The sequence below is a fragment of the Trypanosoma theileri genome (genome assembly GCF_002087225.1).
Source record: "Trypanosoma theileri isolate Edinburgh chromosome Unknown TM35_Tth_9_V1, whole genome shotgun sequence".
Taxonomy (NCBI): domain Eukaryota; phylum Euglenozoa; class Kinetoplastea; order Trypanosomatida; family Trypanosomatidae; genus Trypanosoma; species Trypanosoma theileri.
In genome coordinates this window covers 167,833-178,319 of record NW_021639851.1, presented here as the reverse complement: position 1 = coordinate 178,319, position 10,487 = coordinate 167,833, and the positions used below count along the sequence as shown (strand labels likewise).

At 41.9% G+C, this 10,487-nt stretch overlaps 3 protein-coding genes across 3 annotated transcripts; all 3 read left to right on the top strand.

The window, feature by feature from the left end:
* Positions 1–239: 239 nt before the first annotated feature.
* TM35_000091660 (ABC transporter) lies at positions 240–5,963 on the top strand (the record flags this gene model as incomplete). Its single annotated transcript, XM_029024405.1, has 1 exon — positions 240–5,963. One exon carries the CDS (start codon positions 240–242, stop codon positions 5,961–5,963), a length of 5,724 nt encoding a protein of 1,907 aa, XP_028884182.1.
* Positions 5,964–7,283: 1,320 nt separating this feature from the next.
* On the top strand, positions 7,284–9,197 carry TM35_000091650 (uncharacterized protein; the record flags this gene model as incomplete). Its single annotated transcript, XM_029024404.1, has 1 exon — positions 7,284–9,197. The coding sequence occupies one exon, from the start codon at positions 7,284–7,286 to the stop codon at positions 9,195–9,197; it is 1,914 nt and encodes a 637-aa protein (XP_028884181.1).
* A 735-nt stretch (positions 9,198–9,932) lies between these two features.
* On the top strand, positions 9,933–10,466 carry TM35_000091640 (uncharacterized protein; the record flags this gene model as incomplete). Its single annotated transcript, XM_029024403.1, has 1 exon — positions 9,933–10,466. One exon carries the CDS (start codon positions 9,933–9,935, stop codon positions 10,464–10,466), a length of 534 nt encoding a protein of 177 aa, XP_028884180.1.
* Between the last annotated feature and the right edge of the window lie 21 nt (positions 10,467–10,487).

Genomic DNA, 10,487 nt, shown 5'->3' with positions numbered 1-10,487 from the left:
GATTACAATAAAACAACAAGAATATTAGGATAAAGTGAAGTAGGAAAAAAAAAAAAAAAAAAAAAATAGCCCAAACGAGTCTGTACACATAATTCGAAGAAGACAAACAGAAAATAAAAAAAAAAAAAAAAAGAGAAAAAAAAAAGAAAAAAAAAAGAAGAAAAAAAGAAAAACATATTTATACATTTATATACATACAAACATTATTTATCTGTTGATATCTGACGTGTTTAGTCCAAATGATATCTTCCTGGTGGATTCAGTACCGCACCTTTCTATGGAAGATAGCCCTGCAGCGGCTGCGATCGCCAGGGACAACACTCGCCGAGTTACTGCTGCCGTGTCTCTTCACACTGCTGCTGGCATTGGGATTCTGGCAGTCCACAACAACAAAGGTGCCGACCACAGACTACAGCGTTAAACCACCAACAAATCTCTCATCACTTCTACCAGCATTCTTTTGTCAAAACTTCTCACATCCTCAACGATTTGGCAGTTCACTGCCCATTGGACCTTGTATGCCGCCGAACCCCAATACGGTGTGCTTCCCCTTTGTTCGTGATGGGGCCCTCTGTGTGCGGGATCGAGAGTTAATGGCGAAAGTGATGTATGGTGTCTACTACGCAAAGGGATCTGTTGTCGTCCCTACATTTGATGCGTATCTCGCATTATCGGCATTTGCCACTTATGAGGCGCGAAGAGCCAATCCCACCTTTATGAGCCGTACAGGGCAGGCAAGTCTTTCCCACTATGGTCATCTCTTATTAGTGGGAAATGGGAATCATACTGCCGTGGCCACAGAGTTTGCAGACTATTGCAGTAAAATGAGTACACTTTGCGGGGAAGTGGTTTACAAGGATAAAATATTTTCATCTATGCAAGAGGCAGAAAACTTTGCAAGAGAAAACGATGGTGATGTATGGGCTATTGCAGAATTACCTACACCTTCTACAGGTGTGAACAAGGAAGGAAATATCTTTACGATAAGTATGAATTATACAGCCACTCCATGGACATTTGAGTCCAGGATGTCATCCTTTACAAAAGGTCTCGGAGGAAATGAATATATGTTGTATGTTACTAGTGGTTTCTTAACGTTACAGAATACCATTCAACTTTTCTACGCGCAACGTCGTGTTAACAGTACTGTAGCAACAACAACAACAACAGCAACGACACCTTCTAATGCTTCAAGTGTAAATCCCGCTGAGGTTTTTAACTACGTCAATGCCTATGGACCCACATTAGTACCTATGCCAACTCCAGCATATCAAGATAATGATTTTTATTCCAGCTGGGCATACTTTATGCCACTTGTCGCTATGCTTGCCGCTCTTTTTCCAGTTGCCAAACTTGTGAGTTGGATCGTTGAAGAGAAATCTCATAGAATTCGTGAATCTATGCAAATTATGGGTCTTCGTTGGTCATGTATGGCCTTTGGATGGTTTACTTCAGCTTTTTTTACCGATATCGTCGCTTCTATTTTAGCTACACTGGTTCTACGTTTTAGTTTCTTCAGCTATGTGAATTATGGAGTTTTATTCATTCTATATTTTAGCTTTATGCAACAAAATAGTGCTCTCAGTCTGTTTTTAAGCTCCTTCTTTACTAATCCACGTGTGGCTGGAGCTGTGGCGGCGTTAACTATATTTGTCTGTTGTATGCCACACTATGCAACTCCTAATGGTATGTCTCTTGTAAGACTTTATTCCATGTGTTTTCTTCCTTGTGTAGCGTATGCTGAGGCGTTTAGGCAACTCACTACATATGCTTCCTTTGGATACTCATACTCATGGGCTAATACACGTGAAGGGGATTATTCAGTTTCCATAGCCATTGGTTTAATGTGGGCTTCAACTGCTTTATTTCTTATTTTGTGGATGTATTTGGATCAAGTATTACCTTCTTCCATTGGCCGTCGTCGTCATCCATTATTTTTTATTCAACCACTTATTAAACGTTTATGCTGTTGCAGGAGGAGAAAAGAAGACGTAGTATCAGGGGAGGTTGAAGTAAATTCATCTAGTGAAACACCAGTAAGGGGTTCACCACAACAACGGGCACAATTATTAGATACATCGGATGAACGTTTTCCAGCTTTATTTCGTAATCTTCGTAAAGTTTATGAAACTGGTGGTTTTATTGGATTTATGTATACTTTTATTACAGGATTACGTCGTGATGGTGATACCTGCGTGGCGGTAAATGATGTTTCTTTTGCGTTAGAACGTGGAAGAGTGAATATATTACTTGGACCAAATGGATCTGGTAAATCCACTTTGATGGGTATGGCTACTGGTATGATTAAACCAACAAGTGGAGATGTTTTTATTTGTGGTCACAATGCATTATATGAACTTGGAAAATGCCATCAAGAAATTGGATTTTGTCCACAAAATGATATTGTATGGAATAAGCTTACAGTAGAGCAACATCTTGCTTTCTATGCTCGATTGAAAAATGGAAAAACATGGAATGTACAAGAAAGAGTAGATAAAGTAATTACTACTTTACAATTGGAGGAAAAACGTCATACTTATGCTGAAGATCTTTCTGGTGGTCAACGACGACGTCTATGTGTTGGTGTTTCATTGATTGGAAACCCTAAAGTACTTTTCTTAGATGAACCAACAGCTGGAATGGATGTACGAGGTCGAAAAGCTGTATATGATGCTCTTCAAGTGGATCGGGAATCACGAGCTGTAATGATTTCTACACATTTATTAGATGAAGCCGATCGCGTAGGAGACCGAATTCTTCTTATGCAAAATGGAGAATTATGCGGTGCGGGATCATCCCTCTTCTTAAAGTCAAAGATGGGTGTTGGTTATATTGTCACTTGTGTGGTGGACACCTGCGAATCGGAGATGGAGGAGAATCTTTACATCAGTCGACTCACAGAGTTTGTACGCACCAAGGCATATCCCGGACATTATGAAGGGAATCCCAATGAATTACAGACAATTCCACCAGGATGTAAATTGTTGGGAATTGAACGCCGTGGTCGTGAGATTTCTTTCCGTTTTTCACTTTCTCTACTCTCATCTGCGGGTAGTGTTATTATTCGCGCACTGGAGGAAGAACGGGAGATGCTGCATCTACATAGCATTGGCTTAAGTCTTACAACACTACAGGAAGTATTGGATTCTATTATGGACGAGGGAAAAGAAGAAAGGAAATCTAAAAAATCAGGGGCAATGCAAACTTCATCTAAGTGTCCAGGAGCAGAACAAGGAATTTCTATTCAAATGGATGGAAACAATATACGGGAACCTTTTCTTGGTACTCCTATCGCTGGTGCTGATGGTGTCTGTATGGAAAATGAAAATGATGATAATAATGATGGCAACTTTGGAATAGAATTGTCTGAAGTTGATAATGATCAACATTACTCAAGACAACACTCAAGCTCATTTTTCTCACATTTTGCTGCCCTCTTTATGAAACGTGTACACTACGGCAAACGTGATGTTCGTCTACTTATATTTCAGGTATTGTTACCAGTTCTTTTCCTTGGTCTTGCACTTCTAATTGATCTTATCAATCCACCGAAACAACCTGGAATTATACTGGATGCCTCACTTTACCCTAATTATAATAAGCAACCCTATTCAATGATTCCATGGACGACTTCCTCTGAACTTCCAGATGTATTCGGTGTGGAAACGAGTGATATGTCTAAAGCTTTTGGGTCATACTATACACCAGTAAAGGTTCCATGTACTGTATCAAACTGCTCCAGTCCACTCTCACGTTCAATGATGCCTGATTTGATGAGTCATGCGGCTACTCGTAATGTTGCGATAGCATTAACAAGTCAGTTACCAAATAGAAATTTAACTGTTCCTACTTCTCTTCTTATGCATAATGTTTCCTCTCCACATGCAGCTGGACAGAGTCTTAACGTATTATACAATGTTGTCAATCACCAGTTATTCGGTGAAGGTGTGATGATGACGGCACAGAATCAACCAATGGCTATGGGACCTACGGAAGAAAAAATGGTAGGAGCTTTACGTCGTGTTATTTGTGGTATCTTTATTCTTTTACCATTTACTTTTATTCCCAGTAATACTGTTAGTTTTACGGTTAGGGAAAATCAGAGTGGTTCTCGTCATCTTCAATGGCTTGCCGGTGCCAACGTTTTTGCATTCTGGTTAAGTTCTATGCTTTTTGATTTTTGTTGCTTCCTTCTTACAGAGGCTCTTGCAATGGTAATATTTGTCATTTTTAAGCGAACAGAATTTATTGGTAATGCTCAAACTGTATACGCAACTTTAGCACTTTTTTCGACATTTGGGTTAAGTTCTATTCCTTTCAGTTACGTTATCAGCTTCTTCTTTAGCTCTCCATTTGTGGCTCAGAATGTTGTACTTATCGCCAACTTTGTTTTGGGTTTCTTGTGGGTAATGGGTGAACAAATTATTGGTGGAGTTCCTAGTTTGGAGAACTTTATGCTATACACAACCTACATTCTCCGTGTTATCCCATCGGTTTCCTTTGGTGAAGGTATGTTTATTCTATCTGGCGTTGAGTTAGCTAATTTATTTGTGCCAGATCGTGAGCGTCCCAACCTCTTCAATTTATTAACCTTTGAAAATGGAAAGTTTAAGGGAGGTATTGGTACAGGACTTATTTACATGGGAGGTACTTTTGTGGTTTCCTTGTTGGTACTTGTGTTGCTTGAGTACGCCCGCGTGCAGCGTTTCCGCTGGTTCTTCTCCCGCATCTTCTGCTGCTGTTCTCGTGAGTCCCAGACAACATCCCTCGATGATGTTGAGACCAATGATGAGAATAATACGAATGTGGAAGCCATGCAGTTAGAGTCTGTGCGACGGGAGACGGCGGAGGTTTGCCAATATGCAAGTGGCCGACCGGGTGACGCCATCACTTTACGACGTGTGTCCAAGCGGTATGGGAACGGTACGTTTTTCACAACTACCGCTAGTGCAGATGGTGATCATCATCATAATCATAATGATAATGATAACAATGATAATGATAACAACTGTGCTGGTGGGAGTCGGCGGCGGGTGACGGCGCTGTCGGACGTGACGCTGGGGGTTCACCGCGGGGAAATCATGGCGCTGCTCGGCCTCAACGGCGCCGGCAAGTCGACCGCCGTCGGGATTCTCGCCGGCACCGTCGTTCCCACCAGCGGCGAGGCGTTCATCAACCACCACTCCGTCATGCGGTCGGCCTCCCGCCGCTTCGTCGGCTACTGCCCGCAGAGGGACGCGCTGCTCGACAACCTCTCGCCCCGCGAGCACCTCACTCTCTACGCAGCCCTCCGCGGCGCAAGCCCGGCGTACATCAGGCGGGAGATCCCACGCCTCCTGCTCGCATTGGGATTGGCCGACAAAGAGAACCGCCCAGCCTACGCACTGAGCGGTGGGAATAAACGACGACTCGCCCTCGCCTTGGCGTTGGTGGGCGGCACCACGAGTGTTCTGCTTGATGAACCCACCGCCGGCATGGACGCCGTGGCGCGGCGGCAAATGTGTGCTGTGGTGCGGCGACTCACAAAGAATAAATCCGTCATTCTCACAACACACCTGTTAGATGAGAGTGAGGCCCTCGCAGACCGTGTGGCCTTTATGTCAAGGGGAAAACTCCGCTGCGTGGGTACACCGCAGGAACTCAAGACGTGCTTTACAGATGATGCCGTGTACACCGTGCAGGTCGTCTTCGCTGCTGTCGACAACGCACAAGAAATGGATAGCAATATCTTATCAGAGCGTCTCTGTAAGTATTTCCAAACATTTGATGCTGCGATGGGAGAGGCGGAATGTACGGTGGAGAGTGTTGTCAGCCGCACGGTGACACTGCAGGTGCGTCGAAGCCTGTCAAGTATTTGTAGTATTACAACAGCCATCCGTGAAGGCGCTCTTGAAGGATTGCCACCGGTGGTTCAGATAAGCGCAACACAACCAACATTGGAGGACATTCTCTTGAGAGATTGATGTACCTGAAAGGATACCACATCCATAGTAGAAGCAAAAATAGGTTACTATTATTACCTGCTACCACTAATTACCATTGTCATTGGAAGGAATTAAGAGAAAGAAGGAAAGAAACAATGACTGCAGCAGTTGTCTCATTGCGAGGAGGCTATGAAAGAAGAAAAAGGAAGGAAGGAAGGAAGCAAACCAGATTATTTTGGTAAAAAAAAAAAAGCAAAGAGAAGGGGGTCTAATCAACTGAAGAAAAAAAAGTTACAAGAATCAATATGCTGTTATGTATATGACCAAAAACAAGAGGAAGGAAAATAAAAAAAAAAGAAAGGGAAGGAAATGCAAGACTCTAAGAGAAATCCACACTGGGATGGGAAAACAACATTACTATTGCAATAAAAAAAAAAAAAAAGAAGAAAACAAAGAAAAAAAGAGCAAAAAGTAAGTTATAAACAAAGGTATGTGGTACAAAAAAAAAAAAGAGACACAACTACCCCATCTGCTTCTTTACTTGTATTTATTTATTTATTTATTGTATGGTCTGCACAACTATAGCACCCTGAACTCACAGGTTCAAGAATGAAAAATGAAGGAGCAAAGAAAGGAAAGAGAAGGTAAACAAGGGTAAGGGAAACCAAATTGGTGATCTTTAGATATGAAAATACGTTTCATTATGCTTTTACTGTTCTACCACTACAAATTTTGTTTTGATTGTTAAACTTATCTTGAATCTTAATTCCTACTAACTATTCTTTTTGTGTTTTCTTTTTTTTTTTTTTCTATTGCAAACAAACAAAAAAAAAAAAGGATAAGGTTTGCGGTGAGCTAACTAACTACGCTACACCACAAAATACACTAAAAACAAAGTAAGTATTAGGCGGGGAAAACAAAAAGTAAAAAAAAAAAAAAACACAAGAAGGATTCCTTCATTGTGTTTTTTTTTTTATTAATTTCTTATTCCCTTTAACCCTTCTTCAACTCCCCCCTTCCTCTTTTCAGGAATTGCATAATTGAAGTTATTCAATTCCTTTTTGACCGTTTTCCTATCACATCTGGAAAGCTCACAATTCTCCCCCTCTCCTTCCCTCTTTCTATCTCTATTTCTATTTCTCTCTCTCTCTCTCTATATATATCTCATACACACACAAATACACATACACACACAAATATATTCTGTTGCTATTTGTTTGAGTCATCTATTGCTGTTTTGACTCTTATACTCTCCCCCCCCTCGTTCATACAAATTCGCAGAATAATACAAATTTTTATTGTGTAAACAACGTTTATTTCTAGTGTTTCCCTTTTGCTGATACTCAATCTTCAAGTTCAATGAACCGTGGTACGCCTTCAGCCCCTCATTTTATGGGCAATATGACTCCAATGATGGCACCTGAACTTATTCAAGCCTCTCAACAAGTCTCCCCGCGGCAAAGACGATATCGGGCTCTGGACGATATCTCATCTAATGCTGTGGAGCGACCAATCCATCAGATCTCATACCCATTAGCACAGTCGAAGCCATACCAAGAGCAAGGACAACAACAACAACAACAAGGACCCCCTTTACGTTTTCCTACTCCACCCACTCAGCAGACTGCGCCTCTTCAGGCATGTGATTATAATTATTCGAACGATAGGAAATCTCACTCCCAAGCAAATCCCTATATCCGTGTGCAACAACAACAACAACAACAACAGCAGCAGCAAAAAGAAGAAGGACGACAAACTTGCATTCGCATGATACTCCCATCTTCTTTTTCTGAACAGGGAAAAAACCGTGAGCTTCACTGTTGGCGAGATTTGCCAGTTAACCCTCTAATTGGTTTGCCTGGATTGGCATCCGCTTCTGTGCCTGTAGAGCGTGAGGATTACAAATTCTACTGTGATTCGTGTCAGAAAGGATTCTTTACAAAAGAACGTTATGATACTCATATGAAAGATCATATATGGTGTACATTTCCAGGGTGTGAATTCACATGCCGACGAGATAAAGAATGGAAAATGGAGGTGCATGTGGAAACACTTCATAATCGTCCTGATGCACCTAATCTTGCTGATGTTGGTGCTTATTTATTACAACGTAAAAATCGTTTTCCCACTGAAAATACTGTTAAGGCGAAAGTAGAGGAGCTTTTCTATAAAGCTTCCAGAGGCGTTGAGATTCCAGATGAACGTCGGAGGTGGCTTCGTCAACATGGAGTTTTGGTCCGAAAGAATCCACGCACAGAGAGGACATACATTGTTTCTGGTGCTTTACAACATTCAGAAGATGTAGGCATAAACAAACCATCTGAGAGACATCAAGAGGAAGAAGAAGTACGAACACAGAAAAATAGGGAATTATCAGATCCCAGGAGTAATAATGCTGAAGAAACCCTTATAAAGGAGGAGACTTCTTCTTCAACGACTACACAACGTCCTTTACCACATCAAAACCGTCCAAAACGAATTATTCCTTTAGGTCCAAATGGGACTCTTACACGTGGACAGAAGGTGCAGCTTATTCGTGAAAAGTACCGAGAGGCGAGTACAGTACCATCATTCCATGTTTGCCATCGCTGCGGTGAAAAGGGAACACATTGGGTGAGTGAATGCCCAAAGAAGGGTGATGAGGCGTTTGAGCGACAAATGGTGTGGGGTGAAGAGCGGCGTGAACCACCGCGGCAACGACGCCGTACGGAGACAGATGGAGAAGAAACATCTTTTGAGAATGTGAATCTTGAAGTGAGAGTTCCGCAGGAAAATACTGCTGTAAATACTAATAATAGTAACAATAATAATAATACGAATACTAATACTAATAATAGTGATAATAATAATAATAATAATAATAATAATTTTAGTAATAATAATACTAATAATAGTGATAATAGAGATGTTAGGGTTGATGGTGATAGGCAAAATGAATGGCCATCTCGTGAAGCTGCGGGATTTGAGGAGGATGGGGCATTAGAACTCATAGAGGATGGCGGTCCACCGGCGGAGGTCTCCGCACGACAACACGACAGCCGAGGCGAAGTCCAACACTCCACAGAGATCACACGGGTATTGGCCCCAGTAGCAGCAGCAAAAATAAAAGGAAGAAGAAACAAACAAACACTGGCGCGAAAAACGCAATCACGTGCACCACCGCCTCCAACTTTGTATGAACGTCTGACAGAACCAGAGAAGGCAGATGAACATGGTCTTTTATTACAAGCATTTCGATTCTTTGTGATGGTGAACTTTTTTGAATCTGTATAAACTCCTTATATTTGAAAGTTTTTTTTTTTTTTTGATGATATCTGTAGACGTATTTTTGGACTGACACAGTCTTCCTTTTTTCTCTTTTTTTATGCGTACATGTGTGTATCTGTTTTTTGAGGACCTTACTCTTATTGGTTCTCTCTTTCTCTCTTCTTCTTTGGAGACACCTATAATGATAATAGTGATAATAATGGGAAAATACCTGTTTCTTTTTCCTTTTCCTTTTTCTTTTCTGAGAGGTGCCTGATACATTTTTTTTTTTTTTTTGATTCAGTTAATTTCCTATGTTTTTTTTTTCTTTTCCTTTCCTGTTTTGCCTATTTTTTTTTTTATTTTCTTTCTTCAGACCAAGTGTGAAACAGAGGTTCTCACTCCATTTTAAGGTTACCAAGAGAAAGCTTATAATTATATATTTATATTTAAATATATAATTATATACTTATTTATTCGTCGCAATCACACGGACACACATCTATATATATATATATACAGTCATTTGGTTAGACAGACGGAAATTTCGGACTCTGTAAGAACCATACCAACAAGACAAGCAAAGAAATAAGAGCGGCACAAAAAGAAAGAAGCAAACGAACAAACAAACAAAAAAAAAAACAACAACAACAACAACCAAATAAATAAAATAGGAACAACTGTGCTCTTCAAAGTAAGAAAACCAAACCAAACCAAGAAAAAAACAACAACAGCAACAACCCTTTATCATTCTTATTCATCATGTCAACGGATCTCATCACGGATACCAATGATGTGCGCAGCAGCAAGCAGTTGATGGGCCAACTCATCACAAACTGCTCCCGGTCGAACGGCACTGTGACCTGCCAGTCCTCATCCCTCACCGCCTCGCAGGGAGATGCGATGAGTCGACTCGTCACGTTTGCAGATGTGGACGGCACCACCACCTCCACCTTCAGCATCGCTGCGGACGGCACACTTCCCGCCGCTGCGGCCCCCACGCGCATTTCATTTGATATGATCGGCATGAAGGGCATGACGGAGGAGATGCTGCGTGAGTTGTACGATGCCTTCGACATCAACCAGCGCGGTGGGGTGGAGCGGGGGGTGATGCGGGAGTTGATGCGGGCGGGGTTCTCGCACTACGGCGCCCCGTGCAGTGAACGCGATGTGGAGCGGCTCTTTGAACACGCGACGCCGTATCGTGTGCGGCGGCAGTTGAAGGCGGAGGACGCGGACGATTTGATGGCCTTCAATGAGTTCTGCGTGCTTTTCCTCGCCTGGCTGCGGCTGTGAGAGAGGAGGGAAGGGGGGGGG